General features: G+C 46.0%; 3 protein-coding genes across 6 annotated transcripts in view; 1 reads left to right on the forward strand and 2 right to left on the reverse strand.

The window, feature by feature from the left end:
• TARBP1 (tRNA guanosine 2 -O-methyltransferase TARBP1) overlaps positions 1 to 682 on the forward strand; it is a 34,149-nt gene extending 33,467 nt beyond the window's left edge. Inside the window, exon 30 of the mRNA XM_031599846.2 lies at positions 433 to 682. Within this exon, the coding sequence (XP_031455706.2) occupies positions 433 to 598 (166 nt within the window). The 3' untranslated portion in view covers positions 599 to 682. The remainder of the gene's footprint in view (positions 1 to 432) is intronic.
• Positions 415 to 8,187, reverse strand: COA6 (cytochrome c oxidase assembly factor 6). 2 transcript variants are annotated; one of them, XR_016464206.1, is made up of 5 exons: positions 8,155 to 8,187; positions 4,860 to 4,986; positions 2,235 to 2,582; positions 1,610 to 1,797; positions 415 to 549 (listed from the first exon to the last, which is right to left on the reverse strand). XR_016464206.1 is itself a non-coding variant. In XM_031591962.2 (4 exons), exons 3-4 carry the CDS (start codon positions 2,376 to 2,378, stop codon positions 1,702 to 1,704), a joined length of 240 nt encoding a protein of 79 aa, XP_031447822.1. In that variant the 5' UTR covers positions 2,379 to 2,582; positions 4,860 to 4,986; positions 8,155 to 8,187; the 3' UTR covers positions 667 to 1,701. The 2 variants fall into 2 exon arrangements, 1 of the variants encoding a protein (XP_031447822.1); XM_031591962.2 differs by lacking the exon at positions 415 to 549 and having other exon boundaries at positions 667 to 1,797.
• Positions 8,188 to 8,319: 132 nt separating this feature from the next.
• SLC35F3 (solute carrier family 35 member F3) overlaps positions 8,320 to 26,575 on the reverse strand; it is a 147,708-nt gene continuing 129,452 nt past the window's right edge. For 2 of the 3 annotated variants that reach the window (XM_031591928.2, XM_031591948.2), the window contains 5 exons: positions 14,080 to 14,299; positions 12,600 to 12,725; positions 12,229 to 12,421; positions 11,490 to 11,579; positions 8,320 to 10,418 (listed from right to left, as the gene is read on the reverse strand). In XM_031591928.2, coding sequence (XP_031447788.1) covers positions 10,174 to 10,418; positions 11,490 to 11,579; positions 12,229 to 12,421; positions 12,600 to 12,725; positions 14,080 to 14,299 — 874 coding nt within the window. In that variant the 3' untranslated portion in view covers positions 8,320 to 10,173. The remainder of the gene's footprint in view (positions 10,419 to 11,489; positions 11,580 to 12,228; positions 12,422 to 12,599; positions 12,726 to 14,079; positions 14,300 to 26,575) is intronic. The other variant, XM_031591939.2, reaches the window with a different exon arrangement.

The raw sequence follows: 26,575 nt of genomic DNA on the forward strand, positions 1-26,575 counted from the left end.
ACATTTGGTATCTTCTAATGTGGTTGTTCTGAAGAGGTGAAACATTGCAGGATACTGGTGAGCCTGACAACCCCTCATTCCAAGACCTCAGCACAAATAGGCAGCTGTTACAGCTGTTTTTGCAGTGTATGGATAGTTCAGAGTGAAGGCAGGGAGGGAGTCCTAATGCTGGGCATTCAGCTATTGCTGGCCCAGTGAAATACAGATGAAGTGCCATACCAATTTTCCTATGTGCCCAGCTTATTCAGGTTGCCCATTCAGGTTTTCTTTGTTTCAGCAATACATTATTGCTTTACAAAAAATAACTTGTGCTCATATTTAAGGGCTGACAATTTATCAAATAGTATTTCATTGCTATCGTGACTCTCAAATCTTCTGCTTTCTGGAACACCTGTCTTCTCCCAGACATAATCACTGTTTTTTCTTCACTAGGAATGAACATGAAGGAATCCCAGCAAACCTGATTCACCACCTGGATGTCTGTGTGGAAATTCCTCAGCAGGGGATTATTCGGTCACTCAATGTTCATGTAAGTGGAGCTCTGCTGATCTGGGAATACACAAGGCAACAAGTGATCAAGCACAAACAACAAAAATAACTGCCAAGAGTTTTGTGCCTTATAGTACATCTAGGTGGCTTCCTATGGTGCTACAGCATGGGGTTCTGAAGAGAAAGATACAACTCAGGGCAAATGAGGATTCTTACATTTTGCATGTTTCATTTTCTGCAGTTCAGAGTGGTTTTTAAATGCCTTAATACTTTACCTCCATAAATAAAACTGTTGCATTGGTAATAAATACCATTTATGCTGTATGTGGTGTGTGACAGTACTACTTGGTGAACATCAGCATTTTTACTGGATTTCTACTGCAGTTAGATTGTGACAGCCATGCTTGAAACTCAAGCTGTGCCTTTTGATAACCACAATCAAAGCTGCTTGTATGCAGAGTGAAGTGTTGAATGTCTCCAGCAGTCAGAAGGGGGATATACATTTTGCACCTGAAGGGGTAGTGCAGGTAATTTCTCATAGTGTAAGTAAATTTAAGTGCCTTTTGTGGTCAAGCTTATTGTTTAATGGAGTTGCTTCACTGTAAGGTAATTATAAACACTAAATTACACAGAAGGCCATAATGTGAGATAAATAACTGTCCTACTTATAAGTGGACTGAAAGCTGATTGTTACAGCTTATATGCATGAGGTCTTTCAGAGGGCTGCTGTTTTGCAAACTGACATCTACCTTAGGCTATATTTTCAAATACTTAGGAATACCTGGCCAGTGCCAAATGTGAATTACATACTTACACCATCACCACTCCCTTTTGACAAGGAAGTGAAGTTGGAAAAGCTTTACTGGGGAAAGTGGATCTACTTAAAAAAGCACTTGTCCATGTTTTAAAAAGAAAAACAAATGCTATCACATAATCATTTATTCTTGCAGAACATTGAGTGGAGTTACATACTCTAAGCCTTGGGTTTGTGTACAGCCCTGTGCTGTGTTTCTTTGTCTCATATTTATGAAAAAGTTGTCCATGACCATCTCTTTTCAGCAGACACGTAAGGCCTTGCAGCCAGAGCAGCAGTCTGCATTTTGGAGGACTGATAGGTTACCAGTTTGTGAACTCCAGAGGTTGTGTTGCTCTCTGCTGCTTCTTCCTGCCACAGGTCAATGCTGGGTAGATGCACTTCAATAAGCACAGTACCTAAGCCTTTCCAGCAGTTTCTGGAGGTTGAAATCCTTCAGATTCCAGCTTTTCTTTGTATTTTAAAAAATCCCTTCTTTTGTCAAAGTATTTAACCTGTTGAAAAAGGAAAAACAAACTCATGTTCATCTTAAGAAATAAACAGTACAAGGGCTGTTGGTGCCTAGTAGCAGGAGTGGGGCATACGTGCTCATTGATCACACAACTGAACCTCATGTTTGTAAAAGCAGGCCCTTGCCTTGTGCCTCTCACTGCAGTGAGGGGAAGCTGAGGCTATCAAGTCACCCCAGCACCTTCTCCATGGTTTCCCAGCCCCTGTGACCCCTGCAACGCACTGCACGTGGTACAACCGCAGCATTCAGTCATTACAGCCACTGAGCACCGGTTTTTAACAACGAGGAAAGGCACGGAGCTGCAGCGGCGGGCCAGAGAGAAAGGAGGCGGGGTTGTGGCCTTCAGCGCCCGGCGGGGAGCAGCCCCGGCCCGCGCTCACCTCCCGCCCGGCACCGCCCGGGGCCGGCCGCTCTGCTCACCCACTGCTGCGGACACAGGGACTCGAAGGACCGCCTCAGCTTCTCGCACCGCGGCGCGTCCTCCGTGTGCCTGTCCAGGCACCGCCAGAACTCGTCGCGTGCCGCCCAGCACGCTTTCCTCTCCTTCATGGTCGGGGCCGACATGATCCCCGCCGCGATACGACGAAGCGGCGCTTAGCCTCCCGGCCCGGCCCACACCGGCGCCGAAGGTCAGGAGCGCGGAAGCGGCGCAGCGCGCATGCGCTGGGAGAGACGGGGAGGCGGGAACAGGCTGTGGGAATGCGCCGTGACACGGGAAATGGGCGTTGGGTGCTTGCCGCAGCTGGAGGCTTTGAATTACGTTTCCATCTAGCAGTGGCAGATACCAAGAGCTCAATTAGTTTGTTTCCTTTGCAGGGAAAGGCTCATAGCCTCCCTTAGGTCATGTTCTTTACCCGTCATAAAATTTCAGTGAATTTAATTTGAAATAGCGTTCTGGATGAAATATAGCCCTATGCCCAACTAATTATTTTGCCAGAAACAAACAGTAATATAATCTTACTTGAATTGGCCACCATAGACCAGGCTGCCCAGGGCTCCACCCAACCAGGCCTTGAACACTCTAAGGACGGGGCATCCACCACCTCTCTGGGCAGCCTGTTCCAGCACCTCACCACTCTCTCTGTAAAGAACTTCCCCCTGACGTCCAACCTAAATCTCCCCTCCCTCAACTTAAAACCATTTCCCCTTGTTCTGCTGTTACCTACCCTTCCAAAGAGTTGATTCCCCTCCTGTTTGTAGGCTCCCTTTAGGTACTGAAAGGCTGCACTGAGGTCAACCCACAGCTTTTTCTCCAGTCTAAACAAGCACAGCTCCCTCAGCTTGTCTTCACAGGGGAGGTGCTCCAGTCCCCTGACCATCTTCGTGGCCCTCCTCTGGACCCTCTCCAACAGCTCCCTGTCTTTCTTGTACTGGGGGCTCCAGACCTGGACACAGTACTCCAGATGGGGCCTCACAAGAGCAGAATAGAGGGGGACAATCACCTCCATGTCCCTGCAGGTCACCTTTCTTCTGATGGAGCCCAGGATACCATCTGCCTTCTGAGCTGCTGCCTCATGTTAAGCTTTTCATCCATCAAGACCCCCAGGTCCTTCTCTTCAGGGCTGCTCTCTCTTCTCTGAAGGACCGCTCCTTCCAGTCTGTATGGATGCCCGGGATTCACAGAATCACAGAATGGCCAGTGTTGGAAGGGACCTCAAGGATCATGAATCTCCAACCCCCCTGCCACATGCAGGGCCACCAACCATCCCACCTAATGCTAGACCAGGCTGCCCAGGGCCCCATCCAGTCTGGCCTTGAACACCTCCAGGGACAGGGCACCCACAAGCTCTCTGGGCAGCCTGTTCCATTACCTCACCACTCTCTCTGTAAAGAATTTCCCCCTGACGTCCAACCTAAATCTCCTTTCCCTCAGCTTAAAACCATTTATCCTTGTCCTGCTGTCACTCACTCTTTCAAAGAGTTGACTCCCCTCCTGTTTGTAGGCTCCCTTTAGGTACTGAAAGGCTGCAATGAGGTCACCCCACAGCCTTCTTTTCTCCAGTCTGAACAAGCCCAGCTCACTCAGCCTGTCCTCATAGGGGAGGTGCTCCAGTCCCCTGATCATCTTGTGTCCCTTCTCTGGACCTCTCCAACAGCTCTGTCTTTCTTGTACCGGGGGCTCCAGACTTGGACTTCCTCCAGCCCAAGTGCAAAACTCTGCACTTTGCTGTGTTGAACCTCATCAGGTTCACCCAGGCCTGCCTTTCAAGCTTGTTGAGGCCCCTTGGTGAATGGCATCCCTTCTTTCCACCATGTCAACTGCACCACTTAGCTTGGTGTCATCAGCAGACTTGCTGAGAGTGCACTCAGTTCCATCATCAATGTCAATGACAGAGATGTTAAGGAGCACTGGTCCCAAGACAGACCACTGGAGGACAAACCTCGTTACCAGCCTCCACCTGGACATAGAACCATTAATCCCCATCCTGGCCCAGGATATCCTCTTCTGTTTTTGAGCACCAAGATGTTTTTTGAACAAAAATTGTAAAAACACAGTGTTTAAGAATGGTATATCTGTCTGGCCAGAAGAAGAGAAGACTCTGGGGGGGGGACTTCTCTGTGCCCTTTCAGTACTTAACAGGAACTCACAAACAGAGGGGGATCAACTTTTTACACAGTCTGATAGTGATGGGGCAAGGGGGAATGACTTTAAAGGTAAAAGAGGGGAAATTTAGGTCAGATTTTAGGAAGAATTTTTTTTTTTTACTCAGAGGTCTGTGAGGCCCAGGCACAGCTGCCCAGAGAAGCTGTGGGTGACCCATCCCTGGAGGTCCCCAAGGGCAGGTTGGATGGGACCCTGGGCAGCCTGAGCTGCTGGGTAGCAGCCCTGCTTACAGCAGGGGTGTGGTACTAGATGGGCTTTAAGGTCCCTTTTAAGGTGATGTAGGCATTCATATTAATTATAGCACTTGTTTTTAATGCCAATGTTCATTTTTTGGTCAGTTTTTCAGAAGGAATAAAACAGAAAATGAGTATTTTCATAAGAGCAGGTGATGGAAAGGCAGGAGGACAGACTCTTTCTTATTCCTGTTAGTTCCCACTTACCAATTCTCCAGGCCCTTGAGGGATGAGACAAGCTTGTTTTGCAGCAGTGTTGATGTTCCATTTCTTGCAGAAAAGCTCAGACAGGGAGCTGGGAATCTTCCTATTCTACAGACTTCAATTTCCAAAGCTATTTCAATGGAAGAAGAAAAGCTGTGAGTTTCATTTGAATGCTTTCAAATTACCATGGCATGTTACACACTAAAATGTAAGAAATGATTTCTGCTTCTCACTGAGACTGAAACACATCCTACAATTCTTTATCAAAAATCCAGCAGCTATGCTGATTACCTTATCTTTCTCGAAACATTTCACATGCACAAAGATAACGTTGCTCTCATACATGGTGGACATTTGTTCCAAGTATTAATGCTAACTTTGGTACGAGCCAAGCTAGTAGGTAGCATGCCTTTGGTCACAGAATCACACAAGGAGACATGGTTTATATGTTGGGAAAGCATTTAGAACATATAGCAGACCAAAAATCAAATGGACAGTATTATACAACTTCCTGTGTGTGCCTGCCAAGCTGGAGTCATTAAGGACTCGGCATATTCAGAAGCCAGAGGGACAGCAACATCTACTGCTGGGAGACTGCAGATCTGCATTTCCTGGCCCATTGTGTATGATAGTGGCTACCAGGGCAGAAAGACAAAGCTGAAGCTCACATTAAGTCCTTGCCAATCCTGCTGCTTGGACTCCACTGGAAGCCAGCTTCAGGTACTACTAGAAGCTGCATTTGGTGTAAATAATCTGTGTGAAGAAAAGCAAAGGCCACCCTCCCCTATGGAAAGGCAGAAGGGAGCAAGTCTCAAGTCTCTCAAAGGAGCAAGTTGTCTTTTTGTGCTCAATGGAGCCTTAAGATGAGTGACTTTCCACACGCTCAACTTGATCCTTTTTTGAGAAAACAACAAGCACTGCACTTAGGTTTCTGAAGAGTTTCCAATAAATCTTCTCATTACAGAAATTGTATTTGACAGGTTCTTAAGTACAGCATTGGTATGAGTTCTGCAGCTTCCCTTGTTCCAGACTAACTTTCCTTTAAAAGATTCACTCTTCATTACTGAAAAGCAGGTTGGTTGCATCTTAGCGTGTCTGTGATGTGTGTGGAGAAATGCTGATGGACACTCTATTTAGAATAAATATGTGAGTATAGAAAGACGGATAATACATTCTGCTCCAGTGGAGTTTCAGGTAAAAGAGATTGTATGAGGCTTTTTAATCTTGAGAAACTTTAGTTTGATATACTGGTCCTGTCCTTAGAATGAGATTTCTTTTTAAAAGAAGATTTTTAGGCTGTAGGCAGGCATCTGTTCACTTGATTTTCTTTTTGCTTTCAAAAGTTCCTTAAGCTCTTTTCTTAATTTCCTTTTCTGATGTTCAAGACTTTTAAATAAGATGCAGGCTGTTACAGAAGAGCCCTAAAACATGGCAGCTAATGAAGCAAATCTACTTGTTTCTCTTCTAATAGCAATGAACTAATTAAACTTGCCCATCAAAATCCATTACAACCAGCTGTTTCTGCAAGGACAGCTTGCACAGGGACTGGATTGTGAAAGCAGCTTCTCAGCCTTGGCCTTTGCCAAGGAGCAACTCAGCTTCTGAGGCATAAAAGGCTCAAAGCACTGGTCCCAGGCTCAGGTTGTGGTGCTGCCCTGCAGAGATGTACGGGCTTTGTTCCAGCAGTGGGACTGAATCACTGTGCTGTGGAGATTGCACACTGTGCTTTGGCCTTTAAGGCAAGCAGGGGAGCCTGCCTACTGCAACCTGATCTAGCTGTAGGCATCCCTGTTTATTGCAAGGGACTTGGACTGGATGACTGTTAAAGGTCCCTTCTGACTCAAATCATTCTACAAACTCAGCCCTGACCTCCAAGGTACCAAATGCATCCAGTATATCCTTTACTGGTCCCAGATCACAAAGGTTCAATCTTGCCCTCACCTGAAGGCTGATCCAGGGACATCAAGCACCTTCTCAGGAGATCTTTTCCTTCTTATACCTTGTCCTACTAGTGGGAACCAATGACTCCAGTTCCTGTAATTCTTCAGCTTCAAATCTGCAAGATTTTGGCACTTACAGACACGTACCCATATGGACATGCCACTTTCTTAACATCATTCTAGTTACACTCCATGCTTCACTGTCTGGAAAATTTCACTTAGCATCTGCCTGCCCTCAAGCCAGGTGTTCAGCGCAAGATGTTGCCTGGAGAAATACAGGTCAGATCGTCTGGTTGATTTGTCTGTGTGTAGTTCAGAGCAGCTTAAAATAGGTAAATCTAGTATGCACAAGAAAGAGACTGTAAGAAACCACTGATAGAAATCCCAGCCCATGCCTCTGTTTAGGCTGCTCTCTGGAAGGATAAAGCAGCAGAAGCAGTATCACTTGCATTTGGTACATCACAGTTTTACTGATACTGCAAGCCATTGCAGCTCATGAATTCCCCTGTGATCTGCACTGAATGTTAACAAGTCTGTACTAAACGCACATTAGGTGCGATTTTTAACATTGTTCAGAACATTTCTGATATCTTTTGGACAGCACAATAACATGAAGTGCAGAGATGACAAAAAATACCTCTTATTAGGATTATGGAAAGTAGGACTAGCACACTTGTTCTTAGCCTTACCTCAGTGTTGAAGAAACTGCAAGGTTTACACTGAGTTTGCAACATAAGCTGCTCATTTACCCCTGTATAGCCCCATCCATGACCATGGTAGGGTCAATAGGTTAACTGATCAACAAATAAATCAAGATCTTAGAATTGTCAGGGTAAGAATAGATGAGAAATGAGTGTTGAAATGCTTAAGTAGAGATTTTGGCTGTTAGATAAGAGTAGGTGCACGTGTCTTTTCAGAGAATTAAGGTAAAGAATTAAGATTACCTGAGGCATGACAAACAAGGACAATATGTTATGGAAGGAACCGAAAGAGATGATGAGCACAATGTTATCCCCCCCCCTTTTTGCTATGAAGTCACCCCTGAAAAAGTGTATAAACACCCTGTGTGTATGTTGGGTCTGTGGACACTTACTAGAAGTGACCTGACCCTGCTGTTGTAGTGGAGTCTGATCTAATAAAGCTCCTTGATGAATAACTGAATTTGAGTCTCACTACAATCCCATCTCTGAGTTTGAGTCTCACTACAAGACTGTCTCTAACACTCAGGCAGGGACGTAGGATACTCTGAGGGTGACTGTAATAATCAAAAAGACCAACACAATAGAATGGTGTTACAGGAGATGTAATGACAAAGGAACTAGCACAACAGAAAGGTGTTACAAAGAAAAAGTACTCACCCATCCCTGAAGATAGATGCTCACAAAGATAACTCCACAAGGGAGGAATCTCTAACCAGAGACCCTTCCCCAGTGGCAGTCAGCCCTTAAATGAGGTCTGAGAGAGATACAGCCAGGCTCCACCCCTTCTGCTCACACAGCTGAATTGCCTTCACCTGTGCTCCCAGGGTTGACCGGGTCCTTTTTCCAGGTGCTCAATCAGTGGTTCAGGCTGTGACTCAACAGTTCCCATGCGGTGACAAAATGATACACCCTGCAGTACGTTGTAAGCTGGGAGATTTGAGATCAAGCCTCTTCACACCAGTTATTAGCACTACGGTACACATGTACTGTATCTTACCCACCCCTGCTTCTCAGAGAAATTTGGAAGCACATTGAGGACAGCTCTGGGCTTTCCCAGATGGTGCTGATGGTCACTGCCTGCAGGAGTTTGTGTTGAAGGCAGTGGGACTGTGAGCAGGGAGGAGGCCTCCCACGCTGTAGCTTGGGCTGCAAGACCAGACCAAAGATCTGTAGGTCTCATCCTTCCCATCTGATCACTTTGGCCAGATGCAGTACACTGTAAAGCCAACACAGAGGTGGTACAGTCAAGAGAGGGAAACAGACAGCACTGCCTGAAGCCGAGTTTAAAATCTTTTATTATTTAGCTTTGCCAAACAGATAATGGAATCCGAAGTTGAATTGCTAGAATGTTTTGAAGTGGATGCCACCCCTGCCCGAGACAAAGAGGGCCTCAGTGGCAGCAGGGACCCTTAGGCTATGGCAGCAGTTCAAAAGAACACTTTTCATTTTGTATGCAACAATGTAAACTTCAAAAATAGTAAACTATAACCTTTTTTCCCCCTTTTTTTTACATAGCATGTGATCTATCACAGATAGAAATTTAATGGCGAACCAAAATCGCATAAGTAAACATCCTGGTGCTTACAAGTTTCATAAAAATTGTTACATTTGATGTAAATATATTACATTTTTAACTCTTAACACTCACAATTATGGAGTAAAGCAACTGGTGATTCACCCCTTAGTCCTTGTTCTCAGACCATATATCAGCAACCACGCTCTTGTCTGCTCTGTTGTTCATTTTCAGTCTGATTTTTCCACACATGACCAAGACTTCCCTTCCTCACATTAACATTAATCAAGTGCAACTCCACACAGGGGTAAAACCTGTGCAAGCGAGACAGGAACCAGGCCCCCTGTGTGCAAGCCTGCAACCCCAGAGCCTGGGCATGTCTTGGTGTCAGTGGGACCTTGGGCTGCCCAGGGCTGCATGCCTGAGCCTGCAGCGCCGCCACTCACAGCAGAGCCTGGTTCTCCATGGGTAAAGACAAGAGTTCTGTAGAAGGCACTGGATTTCTCTTGCATGATTCTAAACATGAACTACATCCATGTGCAGTACAAGGAGATTTGGGCTCTGGACTGCTTTCTTGCTAGTACTTTAGTGCAAGTGCTTTTAGTACTTGAATTTTCTTCCGGTTCCAGCACAGCACGTGCTGAGCTATGCAGAGTCATTTCCAACCTTCCTTCCTTCTACTCTCCCCCCCATCTTCCTGTCCCCCAAAAGATTCCCTTTTGGTTCCATTAAAACTTTCAGAGTATAGCTCTGGTCAAAAATAAACACGTGATGTAGCATAGCATTAGTTTCTTTTAAATCACAGTGTGCAATGCATCATTCGGTACCTAACGCTCAGAATGTCTGCCCTGCTTCTCATGAAAACCATTCTTTAAAATAACCTATGCAAATATATTTTGACTATATGTTACATTCATTTAAAAAGAGAAGAGAGGTTCTCGGTTTGCAGTTTTTTTTTTTTCTCAGTGTACTACTTAAGTGAAAGGTCTGATGTGAAAAAGGTACAAGCAAACAGGACATGCCAAGACTCGATGCCTTAGGTGGTGATCATATCAAAACTGTACAGGTATGTACACCGTGGTGGTCAGGTGTGCTTCTTCCCAAGAAAAGACCTTTGCGTCATCGTGTGTAAGGTAACCACAAAGTTTTGGTAAAAAGAGCATTTAATGAGCAAAGGATGACATGGAGGGGCGAGTTCTCCGGCTTTTGTTGGGCAGTCCTGAAGTGACGTCTCCGTTCCCTTCAGGGAGTTCTTCCTTCTTTCGGACCTTGAGACGCGTGAGGAGCTTTATTACCCAGACGTCCCACTCCTCTGGCAAGAGCAACAGGAGGAAGCCCAGGCCGATAATGACGATGGCGATGACTCGGACACTGTTGAAGACAATTTCACTCGTGTAGTGATCAACAACTGTGTGGGACATTGAACTGGTGTTATTACGTGGGACAAAGCGTTAGGGCAGTACCCCCTTCCCTCCCACCTCCCCGGCTCTAAAGGCTGGGCTGGATGAGCAGGAGAATGCTCTGCCTGCTGGTTCAGCATGGGGCAAGGCACAACCCAGGTGGGAGCGGAGAGCAGGCCTGGGGGCTCAGGGTACAAATGGGTACAGCTGGGGCCTGCAGCAGCCTTTCACATGCTGCCAGCATTGTGTTGGAGTGAAAAGGTATTGCACTACCATTAGTTGTCAGCGCTAAGCAGAAGTCTTCAGAGAATGCTCCCTAACCCATATGCTGTAGCTCTTGAATTGAGATCACCTGTGTATCCCTGCTGTGCCACGTGGAGGCAAGCACCTGTCTAGGCAGCCAGAGGGCATGGATTTAAGAGCCTGCTCTGGGAGGGCTTTTTCACTCCCATGACTAACACCAGAGCCTCAGGAGGCAGCCTCCTGCCAGTGCTGCCTGTGAGTCCCACATTCATTTAAGGAGCAAGGAAATATAAATGACAACATACAAATGGGTTGTTGTTTATTCTGATGCCTGTCCAAGAAAGGTAAGGGCTATGGCTTGGGCTGGGTTTGTACTCCCCTGTCTACCCTTATGGCCCTGTAGTCTCTACACCTGCAATATTATTTACCAAGGCAAGCACATGTTTGTTCTAGAGGGTAAGCAATTATATTTGTTTCAATTTAACATTAAGCCTGCTTGAAAAAAAAATCATTACAAATTGATTTCTACTTCATCAGAGAAGTCTTATCCCAGCCGGTAGATAGATGATTTCAAATCTGGTTTGTTTTTAACTAACCCACCCCTTCTCCAGGCAGTAACTTAAAAAGCAATTTTAGAAATTGTAATAGCTGTACAATATTCTACAACATATATTTAGCAATTAGAGCATACACTTCTAATCAGTGTCATCTCCATAAGTTTCTAAAAGAAGATTTAAAACATCTTAAGTGGAGGTCTTTGCTTTTATCCCCCACAACTATCTGGGAGGCTGCAGATCTCACGTGTTCATCAAGATGCAGAAGTTAGAAATCCTTACCCGCATTGACTGGGACACTCAGTACAATTCCAAGGGAAATCAAGGTGGGGTACGTAATAGCAATTCCGAAATTCAATAGGATATTGAATGCTGAAGAAGGAAAGAAAACCACCTTTTATTACCATGAAACTACACAAAGAGAATGTCACTTGAAATATCTTTGCTTTACTACTCCTGTATGTTTTCCATACAGAAAGCAGGGATCTGCCCAGGATGCTGTTGTTCACAGGGAGTTCTGTCCTCCTGGTGCCAATGGCAGGACCAGGTGAGGTCTGGGCACAACCCATCTCTCAATGTAATGCTTGGTAACACAGGTGGACTCCCAGCTTTCCAGTTTTTTGCACCAATCCACCTGGTCTGGTGGTTGGCAGCCCTGCCCGTGGCAGGGGGCCTGAAACTAGATGATCTTTGAGGCCCTTTTCAACTCAGGCCATTCTATGATTCTATGGTTCTGCTGAAAGGAAATAATTTGCAGGATATTTCTGCCAAACAGTTGCTTATGTCTGGATGTATTCATATATTTATTTATTTCAAGAGCACCTTTTAATGATGGCCTTAATGCTTGGGTTTGCTCATAACAGCAGGAATAGGGTCTGTATTTCCCCCATGACTTACTGAGCTAAAACTTAGAAGAAGAAAACTGGCTCCAGCATGTCAGAGAGCTGTAGCTTCCACCAGTGGCCAGTTTCTTAGTGTGTTCTTCCACCCCAAGCAGCCCGAAGGCTCCCTGTGTACTCACTCAATAAGAGAATCGAAAATCCGCAGAGGTTTCCCCAAGGAACGATGTCAAAAGAGCTCCAGTATTCCACTTTGGTAAAATAAAGGATGACAGGAATACAGGTAACGAAGAGGACATTGAAGACGGCCAACACGGACAGGAATAAGGCAGCTTCTCCAAATTTTGCACTGCCCAGCAGAAGTTTGAATAAAACCTACAAGACAAAGCCACACGGGCTGCTATAAGTCTTGCACTTCCCTGGCAGGCAGGCAGCCTAGCTCCAGCAGCTTCCCACGTCCTGTCTCTGCTTGGGGCAAGGGGACTGTGAAGAGAGCACCTATGCAGCAATGTGGGCCAGACACCTTCCTGTGAGGAGACCCAGTTGTGCTTACCTTGTAGAGAGCAGACATTGAGGCAGAGCCCACCACCAGGGCAATCCCAATAACAGAGTGGCTGTGAAACCCATCAGCGTACGTCATCATCACTATCCCTGCAATAGCAAATATAGCAGCCACGATCTGGTTGGAAACAAACAAAGAAAGCTAGTGTTACTGGACAACCCCCACTGTGGAAAAATGTGAAAGCAGCTTTACGTGAGAGGGTGGTATTTCTGTATCATCTGCCCCTGTCCTGAGGTAGGAAATGAGTATCAACCCAGGTTGGTGCCTGAGGAGCTGATGCTGCCCTCGCAGGCAGTTCCCTTGGCTGGCTGGGCAGCATGCAGCAGGCCAGCCTAGAGCATCCTGTCTTGGACTGAGGTGAAGAGAGGGGTTCATCTCTGCCACAGAGCCTCCCCATCAACGGGTCCTGGCAGCATGCCTGAGACAATAATACACAACTAAGAAACCTCTGGTGCTGGCAGGAAAGGCTCAGAGTCCTGAGGTGGTTTTGGGAGAGAGCACGTACACGGCATGTAGCAAACTGCCAGGGCAGAGAGCAGTGGTTGCCCATCTGCACACCTCCTCCCTGAGACCAACCAGCACTGCCTTCCTCACTGACAGTGCCACAGGATCAATGAGCACCAGTAAAACACACATTTTTTCACTTTGATCAAAATGGCCAGCATAGCCAGCTGGGATAAATGTGACACTTCCCTGCCTCCAGGACTATCTCGGGATACCCTTGCTTATGTACTCAGCAAAACCCAATTAATTTGTTTTCTGGCTACCGCTACCTGGGAAACTGGAAGGGTGAGCACAGACACCAGCTGGCAGGGCCAGGCTGTTGGCAGGGTGTTGTGCAGCACTGCGAGCTGCCTTTGGCTGCAACCCTGCACGGATGTCCAAGCCTCCTGCTGGAGGGGAATACTTCCTGCAAAGTTAATTCTCAGCAGTGAGGTACGCAGCCTCTCCTGAGCAATGAAAGCTTTACTGGGGTTGATGAGCAGAGAGCTCTTCAAACAGTGGGCAAAATATAGATCTTACTGCTGTGATTGCTGTTATACTAACACGTGACTGCTGATGTGGTGAGGCCGGAGGGACTCATGGGGCCTTTTGGTTTGGTTTCTGCTGGGTCACCATGGTGGATGCCAGGTGCCATCTGCCCAGCTCCTCTGCCAAGGGACACTGTGTGCTGAGGGCTGCCAGAATGGCAGCGGGGGCTGCGAGGTTTCCAGTTCCCTTGGAAAACTTTAACTCAACAGAGACGAGCAAAGGCTGTTGTATGCTTAGAGCAGCATGGAGACAGCAGGCAGCCCTGGTGCCCTGGTCTGGAGCAGGCTACCTCGTTTTTGCTGGGAAATGCAGCAGGAGAGGCTCATCTTTCCTCTCTGTGGGTCTCTGTGCTGCCACTGCATAGGCCACTGTTCTGGGAAAGGGGAAGGAAAGGCAGGGGGACAGAGGGAGAAGGAGACAGAGCTAAGGAGTCACTTACCCTCACTCCCATGAACCTGTCCCGCAGAACGATCCATGAGAGCAAGAACACAAACGCTTTGTTGCAGCAGAACAGCACGGAGACGTCCGTAGTGTTTATTTTCTTTATTGCATGTAAGTAAAGGTAGTTTGTGAGTGTCCAGAGAACACCAAAGGGTGCTGCCTTGGTAAAAAACACCTTCAAAGTCAAGCCGTTGTCTCCAAAAAACCGGCAGCACTCCCTACAACAAGGAGAGAAAGGCAGCATTAATACACCAGCCAGTCTCAGTCTGCAGCAAACACACGGGTTTCTTTTCATTCTTGCTCCTTGTCCTTTCCTCCGGGGGAAGAGGGACACACACCTTACAGACAAGGAGAAAAACAGATCTCAGTGCCTGCTGCAGCAGCCATCACTGGGTTTGGGCCGTGCTTGGGCCTGGCTCAAGGCTCTGAGCTGCATTTCCTGCTCTGGGAGTCTCTTCTCACTGGTCTCCACAGTAATGCTTTCTTGTACCTGTTTTCTCTAGTTTCACTAATTCTGGATTGCTTTTTGCAGGCTGCAGCTTCCAGAGGAGGCCTCTTCAGACACAGGTCTCCCATCGAGCACCAGGCTGTAAAGGGGCTGTAAGTCAATGAAGCCTGAGGAGCATTAGGAGAAACGTGGTCCTGTTGTGCAAGGATGACTCAATACAGTAGTCATGAGAAGCAAGACAGGGCTGGGAGGTAACCCAATAACACAGTAATCCCAGAGCAGCTGGCACAAAAACCACTTCAGCAGAAACAACCTTCAGCTTTAGATGTTTTGACAGAACATTCTGGACACAGTTCCTCTTGTTGTCTGGTTATCTCCATTTGGCCTACAGGGGCACTCCGTACCCAGTGTATATCTTGATCCTTTATGGGGACTCCCTGACAATAACAGAGCTGTGACTGCACAGGCATGCCTGGATGCACCAGAAGAGCCTGCCTATGGATATTTTAACAACATCATCTGCTAATGAAAACGTAACTTGTTAAGAAAGACAAAAGCCACTCTAGCCCAGGAGCAGTCCATAAGCACTCAGCATCCCACAGTATCCCAAATTTGCAGGATGGATGGGGAACCTGGGCTGTCCCCTTGCAATTCTGCAGGACAGAAAACTGCAGCTCTGCCTGCAGACTTGGGCAGCACTGTGAGGCTGTGCTTATGGATGTGATGGTTTTAAGCAGAATGCAGCATCCACATGGGCATGCAACATTGCTTGGTGCTACGGCCAGTGAGGCCATAACCCTACGGGCTGCTGTAGGGTCAAGGCATGTCCTGGCAGTGCGTGCTCTAATCATGGTAATCATTTTACAAAGTAAATGCAAGGCAATTAGCAAGGCAATGGTGAAAGGCTACGGAAAACCAGGTTGGAAAAGTCAAAGGAAGAGTTCTCACTGCTTTTATTTTTTCACTCTGAGTTATTGTTTCATAATCCTTCGTGTGCTAGTTCTTGCTTTTCCTCATAATCTTTTTAATGTGTACCTTCATTAACACAGCAAATGGCAAATTAGCTCTGCCCCATTGTGCGTGTCTGCAGCACAACAAGGCTATCAAAATATCTGTCACTGGAACTGAGCATCCCCAGTGAGGTTAATGGCAAGTAATCGGTGCCAAAATTGCATGCTAAGTAAGATTTAGTCATGTTGAGAGCAGGTGCAGCAGTCAAATAAAGCCTGCAAATAAAAAGTGACACTAAAACTCTTTCCCCCTCCCCACTGAACTCAATTACATGCTTAACAATATTCACCTTCCACCACCTTTTATGTCTTTACCCATTGCTAGGTAGTTGGGATATTTCTCACTGCTTTGAACCTCATGCAAATGAATGCATACAATTCTGCCCAAACTGGAAGGAATTCTTTTCACCTCTCTTTGCAAATAAGATCATGTCCCAAAGAAGAAGGTAGACAAGAATCAGATGAAACACAGCAGTTCCCCCAGCCCAGGGATTCAGCCTCTGCTATTCTTTGCAAAGCCAAACTACGGCAGAAAGGTGAATAAGCCACTGAAGTTGCCATTACATTTCTGGGGTAGATGCAGTAAGGTAGGCAATACCTGAGAGGAAAGCACATATGCTTTGCATAAGCCAGCTATTTTACTTTCCAGCCTGCTGACTTCTGCTGCAATTTTTTCACTGTCAGTGTTCACACTGCAGCCTTCTCCAAAGCGTATTGTCTTTAGCTACTGCTCCCAGTGGTTGATTTTTGTTCTTTGTAGTCTGTACTTCTTGTTTTGTTTGACCTTGCAAGGTGTGTACCTGCAAATTGAATTTAGCTAAATTGTTCCTGATTTTCACCAGTGAGCAAAGGCTCCCCTGAGCAGAGAAAAGCAGCCAGCGTGCCAGGGAATCTGGCTTCTTGATTAGAGACTGGCAGGCAAAACGTGTTTTGCTGAACCCTGCACTGATGAGGCCCGCATAGATAAATAGTCTGCAGCAACACTGTTAACAGTCATACATTCTCCATTCAATGCACAAAAAATAGTCACGGACCAAAATGTCACATCTTGTCTTCTGCAGGAGCTGAAAGCCAGCTGCAGTAAGCAAAAGCCAACAGGACAGCTGAGGTGCTGTGGCAGTTGAAAGAAGGGAACAAAATGAAAGACAAGACTTTTTTTCATAATTTATCCTGTTAGGGCCGTAGCATTCCTCCTACGCTATGTTCACAAGATAGGTAGAAGATTGCTGTGCAGAGACGAAATAAATATAAATTAGGCAAAAATATTCCTCAAAATTTCCCTACAGGAATGTACACGGTGTGTTTCCTAAACTATGAGATCAGGCCTTCACTTCCCTCTCCCTCATGCCAGTGTGGACTGCAGTCACATCACTATTAGCCTCTGGGTGGGCAGATGTTAGAGCCATGCAAGCAGAGGCTGCTTTCTGATCCCCATGTTACAGATGGCAATGCTGAGGCATGGAGCACAGAAGTCCACATGTACTTGAAGGATGCAACATGAAAAACGCCTGTAGGCTGCATCTTCTGAGATCTGGGCCTTGCTTTTCCAGCATTGTTTTTTTGGCAGCCAGCACCTCTTACTGATACAAGACAGCCTCGATGTGCTTTTTTCTGTGCCACTGCAGGTTCTGGTGCCAGCAGAACAGTTGCATGGAGGCTCCTGCGGCATGTCCCAGATCAAGAACCACTGCAAATAAACCCGCCAGCCTCAGCACTTTGCAGAGAGGTGCCCAGCATGTCTGTAGTGCCTTCTGAATCTCAGCCATGAAAAAGGTGAAGCTTACACCACTGTATCCTTAGAAAGGTCAACACAGCAAGGGCAGAGTGACATAAAAGCACCACTTCCACAGCAGATTACATGAGGAAAAGTTTCTTGAATTGATTACTCCTGGCTATGGGGTCAGATCAGTTTGAGAGTACGTCTACAAATCTGATGATGCAACAACAAGCTCAAGCAGCAGGTTTCTCATGGCTGTGCCACGCCAGTGCTCTGCTCGCAGCCTGGCAATGAGTCCAGGTCAGTGCCCAGTACATCCTCTCACCATCCCTGCTAGGCCTCAGAGGCAACATCCCCTACCCTGCTGTCCCTTCATGCCTGGGACACCACAGGATTTTTCTTGAAACTCAGAAAGGATGGAGAAGCTCCTGACATCAGGTGCCATACACTTGTCTTCCTCAGCTCTGGGGATGAAGAAAAAGGCCTGAAGTGAAGCTTAAAGAAAGAAGTAAAGGTCTGAAGCATGTCACTAAACCTACCTGCTTACAAACTTAAAAACAACTACCTGAGATACTAAGCAGTTCCTCAGAAATTGACATTATTTAAAATAATCCAATGGTTTGTTAATGCCCATATTTATCTGTAAGTATTTCATTAAATGCAAGAAATGACCCTAGAAGCCAATCCAGACACAGCTACCACTTTTAACGATGTTGAGCAGTACTTGTTTCTATATGTAATTTGAAGCCAATGTTCTGCCTTTATACTTTTCACTATTCCAAGAGTTTCCATCTCATTTGCTGAAACTCATTTGGATAGGAAATGAAATGAGAAAAATGTCTTCTTTCGAATTAAAGAAAAAATCTCCAGGCTGATCTCAATTCTCCCAACTAGAGTGGCAGAGGCAATTGGTTTTGCTGAGCACTGTACATGTGCCAAACTATGCATTTGCACAACAAACAGTCCCAGGAAATGCTTTGCTATGGATTTACATTATACACCAGAATGGCTCCGAAAGAAGCAAATAATACAAATCTTACAAACTACACGAATACATATTTGCAAGACAAGTCTTAGCACTCAGAAGCCTTAATGAGACACTGTTTAAACTAACAACAACAAGAAACACTTTAAAAGTACAAGACCAGATTGCAAGGAGAAGTCACAGAGTGCAAATTGTCCTAGCAAAACCCAGCAGTGGGAGCCTTGGGCTGCAAAAGCATGGAGAAGAGTCTGCCCAATGCCACTGATGCCTCTCATTGTGACTACAGCAGCTAATCCCTTGTCCCTTCCATTTGTGACTGTCCTTCCTCAGGGTGTAGGTCTCTAGTCTTCCCAGTGCTTCCTACCTGATGACAGCACCAAGGGACATCAGCACCTTTTCTTGAGGGGCCTGGCACTGTTCTCTGCCTGCAGCACACTGCCAGCTGTGGGACTTCCACCAGCCCAGAGAGGAAAAATACCATTTTGGAAAATGCAGCAAGCACTGCTAGCAGAAAGAAGCTTTTAGTGCAACTGTGCACAGAGCCATCAGGCAGTTGAGCTTCTCACATGCTGCATTACCCAGCAGTTTCCTAGAGATATTCAGAGCCTAAATTGCTTTATACTTTTCTGAATTATTGGTTTTACACAAATAAAGTGTAATACTATTGTTACACGTAAACTCCAAACACCTATAGACCAGACAGACATCACAGTCAGATGTACTCAGAGCTGAGCTTTTTGGTGCTGTTCAAAGGCTGTTTCATGGAGCAGCTGGTTACAGAGTCCACAAGGGGATGCTGCCCTTGACTTCACCTGCTTCAGCACACAGCATCTGCCTTAAATCTAAGCCAGATCCCAGCTCACTGGAGGCCAGTAGGCACTTGGATGACACATTCACCCAAAGTATAACGAGCGGCTGACGAAAGAGGGAGTAGAGAGAGGACTGGACACTTTCCAGGTGCAAGGGGGGGAGACCTGATGAGCCTGTGGTGCAAGCAGTAGGCAGCTGCTGCTGCGTGGAGTCAGTGGATGGGCCCATTTGCACAGCAGGGTGTGAGGGCAAGAGACTCCCTTCCAGGCTGACTTTGGGCTGAAAAGGAGTACACAGAAAGGACTGCCAGCTCTGACAGCAGCACATAAAAGCACAGGCTCAAGGAGCAGTCAGCCTGTTGAACCAGGACTAATCACCATCCTTCCTCCACAGCAGCAGGAGGCTGGTAGGAGTGACCACATATCAGCAAGCAGAAGACTTGGTCAAGATCGGGTCACAGCATAGTAGGCAGGTGGCTCACATTCTTTCTTTTTCATTCAACAAATCAAGTAGATTACATCATTCTGAACAATCTTTCTCACTGTCCGGACAGCGTAGTTGGCTTAGAGACAGCCACAGCAACCCCACATCAACCCCCAGAAACCTACATGTTTCCCACAGGACTCTTTTCTCACTCTGTCCTTGAATCTGACTTACAAGTTCTCTCTTGATTCCACCCTCGTATTCTGTTGAAAAAGCAATACATTCACGGGACGCCTGTAGGGTGCAGAATGGATATTAAGACTGTGACTCAAAGGCAGACTGACTCATTCCAAAGCTATGACTACCTTTTATCACACAGACAGGAGATCTAATGGGAGCTGTGACTGCAGCTGACCATCCATTTTGATGACAACACTGCCAGTCACGTTCAGCGTGCACTGCGTGGCCTTATCTTCCTCCTGGACTCACCAAGGCATGATGAGGACAGGGAGAACGCAGCCAGAAGCACTGACATGACCAAGGTCTTACTTGCACAGACTTCCAGCCTGCTAGGCAAGCTGATGTGTAGCTGCTCTGGCTCCAGGAAGGCTGTTCTAGTGCATCCCACCTACCTAATGACTGCGTGGAGCCAATGAGCACTAAGTAACTGGGACTCTCCCCCTTGAAGGCAGTGTTCTCCCCGGCAGGATGAGGAGCAGCAGCCTTCTCCAGGAAGGGGACCATGCTGTGCCAGCCGCCATTTGGGTACTTCACCAAGCTCTGGGATATGTGCTGGTGCCACCCATTAAAAGATGGGCTCAGCAGGCTGGAGAAGCACAGTAAGCAGTGAAGGACTTCAGTGCTGAAAAGCAGCTGCCAAGGGCAGGACTGGAAGCTGGCTGTGAAGCTCTGCCACAGCCTTCCCATGGAGCTTGGCCAGGCCCCGGGCCCACATCCCCCCCTCAGCAGTGCCCCGGCCTGCTGAGGTAAATGCAGCCAAGCACTTGTGCGGCGCTCGGTACGTGGTGAGGGACAGCGTATACAAACCCAGGCAGAAGAAACCTAAACATTAGGCTCTCAGGCCTTTCATTGCCGGAGTCAACATCGTCACTGCTCTCCGTCATCAGCCAAAATTTCCATTGACGTCAGTGGAAGTTTGGGGCATGAAAGGCCTGTGGTGTCTGAAACTGTGCAGCAAACGCTTGCGGATATCTTGAGCTCAGCCTGTTCTGATTTATATCTGGCTTGTACACTGCTGCAGCTGTGACCTGCACCCGCTGCTACTTTTTGGAAGAGTCAACTTCTGCGAGAAGCTGGCCACCTGGCCTCCTAGGAATCAGGGTTCTGTAGCCATTGGTGCAGGCAGACATAAAAGCAGGCAAGAATAAAACACCTCTGTAACAGTTGGTGCCTTGGCCTCTGATATGTTCAGGTTTTGGTGTGCTTGTTTAGAAGCACAGCGTTGATGGGAGGGGAACAGTGCTGTTGTGTCTTGGGAGAGGGAAGCAGCAAGACACGGGGCAATACAAGGAGAAGGGAAATGCCCCTGTGATAACACTGGCTGTACGAACACCAGTGTTACAATGCATATAACCAAATATATATATGTTAGAACATACACATGTACACTCCCACACATTTACATTGGACTTTCATGTCTGTGGATGGTCAGAAAAACCCCACGTAAAGATATGTGTGGTTCTAGCTGGAAAAACGCTGTCAGCCTGTGGCTCTTCTTGCTGGTGATACCATGGCCTTGGGCCACAGGCAAAACTGATCAGCTCAGTAAATCCTTACACAATAGCAGCATCAAACTGTATTACAGATAACAAGGGAAATAACCTCACAGCTTATATACTAACTGTTCAGCACTGTGACAGGATGGTGGGACAGCTGGGAATAGGAAAGCATGTGATTCAGGGGCTACTGGAAGAGATACTATCAATTCAGCATCTAATCAGTGAAAAGAAGGAAAGCTATACAAAAAGAAAGCAGAGAGCTCACTGACACATCAGAGAAGCTGACACACAGCACAAATTGCTGCTAGATGCATTAAGTGAACTGAGATTCATAAAGGAAATTTTTTCTAAATACTTATACTTACGGTCATTTTTTGAGTACCCTGTGTCAACAACAGGTGAATCTTTTCTGCCCAAAGTTTGTTTGCCTTTTTAGTTGCACTGCTGATGTCCATTTAAGACAAAATCAGAGCAGCCCCTGTCCAGCATGTTCTAACTTGAAGATGTCTCACACAAAGCAGCACAGCTGAGGGGTGGCAAGTCCTCAGGTTCCCATGGGGGTGGCATCTACCCTCATACTGGAGCAGGACTTCACACTTCAGAGCACGGTGATCTTGGAAACAAGCGTGTGAGCAACTGAGAAACTCAGCAGCCTTACACCGCATGAAGTGAAGGAGTACAGCTGATGACTTTAGAGCCAAAAGGGCGGTGTTATAAAACACCACATACAGCACTTCTGAGATTCATATTTCCAAACAGCTTTGCTTGTTTTGACATGTCTCCTGATGGGGCATTTCTTCAAAAAACATGTTCTACACTAAGTTCCTATTGCTAGCTGCATTAATTTATTGTAATAAAGACCTCAGTATAAGAGATAATAACAGAGTGATACATAACAGCAAGTGACTTCTCTCTGAGTTACTGGTACATTGAGGTCTCTCAAGGCATGCAATAACTGAGAATGGCTTGGAAGTCAATTACATTTTCTACAGGAGAAATATATAATTTCTGGCTCCCAATGTGAAACTTTCTTGTTTCAACAGCAGAGAGGCAAAACTGAAACTACTGACACCCACTGTGTTTTTAAAGGATTGAAAGGCACAGAAATGGAGCCACGGCAGCTCAAACTGCCAGAGACCGTGCTCAAGGCGATCTAGGCAGATAGAGCTGCAGTGAAGAGTTGGGGGAACTCATGGTTTGAATCTTTAAAGCCATCAGCACGAGGGGGAAGTGCTGCCTACATGCTAGGTATGTACAAAGAATAAGATGGCTCCAGACACCTGACATTAGCATCCACATGCCTACGTGTACATTCCATATGATGTGTGACTGACAGAAGAGAGCTGTGAAGAAGCCCATTAGATAGGCAGATCATAGAATGGCCTGGGTTGAAAAGGACCACAACAATCATCTAGTTTCAACCCCCCTGCTACGTGCAGGGTCACCAACCACCAGACCAGGCTGCCCAGAGCCACATCCAGCCTGGCCTTGAATGCCTCCAGGGATGGGGCATCCACAAACTCCTGTTCCAGTGCGTCACCACCCTCCGAATGAAAAACTTCCTCCTAATATCTCACCTAAAACTCTCCTGTCTCAGTTTAAAACAATTCCCCTTGTCCTATTACTATCCAGCCACATAAACAGACATCCTCCCTCCCAATTATATACATCCTTCAAGTACTGGAAGGCCACAATGAGGTCTCCCCAGAGCCTTCTCTTCTCCAAGCTAAAAGAGACCAGTTCCCTCAACCTTTCCTCGTAGGAGAGGTGCTCCAGCCCTCTGATCATCTTAGTGGCCCTCCTCTGGACTCTCTCGAAGCTGCAGCAGGAATGATAAGCTCCAGCAGAGCCTTGCTTGATGATGCTGTTGTGAACTCAGAGTCCTGAAGCAGGAAGAATAGCAAACAACCCAGAGAGCTGCAGAGAGCACTCTATGCACACTGTTGCACTGGACTGCTCAGGACTTTAAAAATAGTAACAGTTGACAAGGTCATTAAGCCTTAGAGTCTTTTTATTCCAGAATAGCGTAGCTTTATTTGCCTCCGTGGTTTCAACCAGAAGAGCTAGGTGGTGCATATGTGGGCCACTTCTGTGCTCCCACTTTTGGCACATTTGATGTTGATTTTTTTTTGCTACTCTAGACTTTACAACCAACATCCTCATTAGAGACAAAATAAGAGCATAAATTACCTAATGGGGTTATTAGTCCTGGATTGCTTCATACGAAATGAAGTAAAGCAAGCATGATATTAAAAAGAACAGAGCAGAAATGCAAAGGCAGAGAGAGATCAAATAGAATTGATTTGTTCCACAAGTAAACTAAGAGATTATGACCTGAAATGACTGCACTACTGAGAGGTTATAAGAAAATGAGAGTCATTTGAAGCTTGCGGCAAGACCAGAAATGACAACAGTGGTGAGAGACACAGAAATCCCAGGGAAGCAGAACTTGAGGTTTCAGATTTGCTGAATTTAATTAAAAAAAAAAAAAAAAATAGACTCAAGAGTTCAGCTGATGGAGCAATCTGACACTGGAGATTGCCAGAACTGCTGGAAGCCACGAGCAACTCTCAAAATGGGATGCTTGCAATTATTATTTATGTGTTTGGATGGGATATGCAGCTGTTCTTTGAGGCCAGGAAGAAATTTGCTTTAAATCTGAAGCCTTCCACAGATACTCTGCTTCAGAGTGCTGATCTGGATGCTTTAGAAACGCTACATTATTTATATGAAATATTTCATAATATTAAGGTTTTACTCCTACAAGACAAGAGATGGTGGAGCCATCATCAAAACATGGCAAGAAATCTCTAGCCAGAGACTGGTATCACAGAAGTATGAAAACACAAAGCAGTCAGGTTTTGTCACTGCAATGCATGCGTGGGGGGAATGTCAGTGCCTTTTGGATCAGGCTGTTACAGCACACACTGCTCTCCTTTTTAGTAACATTTTTTATGTACTTGTTCTTTTTCTTTTATATTTTTATTGCCTACTAAACAGTTGCTTTCAGCTCTGCTTTGTGTGATCTACACCAAAAGGAAAACAGCTCTGTCCAGAGGAGCACTCTGGAAACATCACCCTGATGAGGAGAGAGCTGGTACCACTCTAGCATTTAACGTGACACCCAAATCTTGGCTGCAAATCTACAAATGAGGATTTCAACCCGGTCACCACTAAAAATACAAATTCACTTCATAAAAGACTTAGAACCAGCAAGGAGTCCCTATCTGATACAGTGATGCACAGGAACTCTGAACAGGGTGCAGAATTCTGAGTTAATGAACTGGGAAAACCATCTGCTGGTCCAAATGCTGTACTTGTGCTTTCAGCATGAAAATTATTGAAGTAATAATACTTTTGTCCATCCTGTGCCAGCGTGGGATAGACTTGGCAGTGCCTGTGAAGAGATGGACCAGTACAATGCAGGAATTACCAGCCTGGGTTTGCCAAGCCCCAGTCTGTTTCCAGCATCACCCTTCTGCAGGGCTCCCTGCTTCTTTCTTGTCCCCTTCCCACTCTTCCACTTCATTCACCTTGGAGACATTAGACAGGCACCCCTTACTCAGCTCCTCTCAGCCTGGAAGACAAGCATAACTCCCTGCTGATGAGGAGCAGTGAGAATTAATTTAGTTAACGAAATGTTCATTAACTAACACACTCAGAACCACTTAGGTGAAAATGCAGAGCAGAAGTACAACTCTTCTGTCTTTGAAAGGATGGTCTAAACTGCAGATGCCCTACTCAGCTCATCTGAGACCATACAGCCTTGCCAGCATGAGACTGGTCCTGCAGGTGGCCTTGCAGGTTGCTGTGATAAAGAGCCATCCATCCTGCTGCAGAGCCAGCTAGATTTACTAAGACTACATTGCTTGTAAAGAAAACAGTAAAACTACCTCCTGGGAAAGAGCACAGCATACAATGGGAGAATTAGGACTATCTGCAGTGGAATTACATCGTCTAACAAGAGCACCTGGAAGAATGGAGAGAACAGTCCTACGATGCTTAAATGGCAGAGTCTGACTGCTGATAGTAAATTCTGTATAATATCTGTATTTGTCTCAGAAATGTGAATGTGACATTTGAAACTGCCGAATGAAAATGTCAGATTTTAACCTGGATTTCCCTAAATCGGAATGGATGGTGCATTTCATGCTAGAAATGTTCTGACCATTATCTGCTTCTGTGTTTATTACATTTTGATGTGCCTCTGATAATGGCTTTAATAAACTGCCTGGAACAGAGCCTGTTAAAGAGTTTTCTTGCATTTAGATGTTCAGACACCACGTGATCAACTGTAGCACAGATGATCATCGTTTTACAATACAGAATTCCTAAAATAAAACATAAGAATACCAGGAAAGACCCAGAGCAACTATAACTTGATTTAGGGTCACAAGAGTAATTTCTGTTCTTTGCACATTTCTGACTATCAAAGTCAAACTCTTTCAATGCGCATCAGCTAAATGTGCAGTACGTCCATTTGTACAACATTTCACTTCACTAGCTAAAACAAAATAGCTCTGTTTCAGACATGCAGCTGCATTTTATGGCATCATCCTTGAATTAATGGGTGGGAGTTACAGGGAGTGTGGGAATGTGATTTTCGAAGCGAGGCTGTAAGGGGCCGTGCAGTGAGACTCCTTCCTGCCTGCAGGTTCTGAAAGCTGAGCTGCAGTGAGGACAGCCAAGTACTGCCAGATACGACATTACTGGGTTCATTTGTCTTCCACCTTCTGCTCCTGTGACATGCTTATTCCTTCCTTCGTTTTGGAGAATGACCTTGTGATCCTTACTTCCAGGATAATGCTCTGCTTCCAGAGCAGCTGCACCAACATCAGTCAAAAACCTGTTCCCTTCTCATATGGAGCAAACACACTGATAAGCACAATGCACAGGGCATCCTGGCTGCAGGTTTGCAACCTGGGAAAGGAATGGAAAGCCACTATTAATGCCTGAACTGGAGGCATGCCTGCTCTGTTTTGTGATTATATATATTTTTTTAAATGGCAGATTTATAAAGCCCCTGGACTTAAACTGTAATTATAAAATGGCTTTTCTGGCTTTCTCCCAAAGCTGTGGCTCCAGAGGCCACTATCCGAATATGCTACATCATTTGTATTGGATACCCTTTGGCTGTAGTTATGGTCAGTGCAATTGCAGCCACGTACAAGGATTGCATGGGAAATGAAAATGCTTGGTTTTACAGCAGAAAGCATGAAAGGAGGAGGCAGAGCATTGCTCTGAGAGCAGCTAAAAAGAAGAGCAGAAAAGCACAGTCGGCTGCCCTGTTTTGGTGTGCCTGCAAATTCTTATACATGCATAGCAGGGGGTGTTGAAAAATTTAACAGAATTACTGCTGGGG

This window comes from Phasianus colchicus, chromosome 2 (assembly GCF_987193195.1).
Source record: "Phasianus colchicus chromosome 2, bPhaCol1.hap1.1, whole genome shotgun sequence".
Lineage (NCBI taxonomy): Eukaryota > Metazoa > Chordata > Aves > Galliformes > Phasianidae > Phasianus > Phasianus colchicus.

Coding starts and splice junctions, on each gene's coding strand:
- COA6 (XM_031591962.2), bottom strand. CDS start 2,378: ATGTCGGCCCCGACCATGAAGGAGAGGAAAGCGTGCTGGGCGGCACGC. Junction 1,798..2,234: donor CCCTGTGTCCGCAGCAGTGG/GTGAGCAGAGCG, acceptor CTTTTTCAACAG/GTTAAATACTTTGACAAAAG.